The following is a 735-nucleotide window of genomic DNA, read 5'->3' on the forward strand; positions in this document are numbered from 1 at the left end:
ATGATGAGCAAATGGTCGGCAAAGCCGTCCGATTACCAAGCAGTCAGGCTTCGCAACAACCAGCGTCGCCACCGCAAGAAGGTCAAGGACCATATCGCAGAGCTCGAGTCCCGCCTATCAGAGACGCAGATGCAGCTCGACCAGGCTCTATCCCGCATTGCCGAGCTCTCGGATGCGCTCTCTCGGATACGCCCCGATCCAGTGCTGCTCCAAAACCACAAAGCCTCGGGGCAATCCCCCAGGACGAGGCGCCAAACTGCCACCGACGAGCATTTATGGCTGTCAATCAATCACAGCCCAACAGCTGCGCAGGGACTCGATCAAGCACATCCTCGCCTCGCAGCCTTGCGACAAGAAGACCAGGTGACGCAGACGAGCCTGACCCCAAGCCTGTCCGTCCATGGAGAGTTCTCGGCCTCGAGTCTGCGTCCTGTGTCTTTGGGCCCGTGCACAAGCAACGTCGCTGTGCAAACGGCCGACCTCGGCTCCGAGGCAGTTGCAGACGCTGAAGAAGAGGACTGCCGTAGCATGCCGCTTCCGGAACCGGGGAAGCCAACCACCAGATGCCGGGATGCATTTCTCATCATCAATCAGCAAAACCACAAGGCCTTGGACAGCTCCTTCATCCGCATGTGGTTAAAACCCGGGTATCGGAGGTCGATTTCTGACGGCGACGGATGCCGCGTCGATACAGTCTTGCTATTCTCGTTGTTGGATTGGATCAGTGGTTCGTAG

The 735-nt window shown here is 58.2% G+C and overlaps 1 protein-coding gene across 1 annotated transcript; it reads left to right on the top strand.

The window, feature by feature from the left end:
* Positions 1–735, top strand: MGG_08028 (uncharacterized protein; the record flags this gene model as incomplete). The annotated part of the gene is made up of 1 exon (XM_016990451.1): positions 1–735. The coding sequence occupies one exon, from the start codon at positions 1–3 to the stop codon at positions 733–735; it is 735 nt and encodes a 244-aa protein (XP_016846091.1).

The sequence above is a fragment of the Pyricularia oryzae genome, assembly GCF_000002495.2.
Source record: "Pyricularia oryzae 70-15 unplaced genomic scaffold supercont8.8_46, whole genome shotgun sequence".
In the NCBI taxonomy this organism is placed as follows: Eukaryota; Fungi; Ascomycota; class Sordariomycetes; order Magnaporthales; family Pyriculariaceae; genus Pyricularia; species Pyricularia oryzae.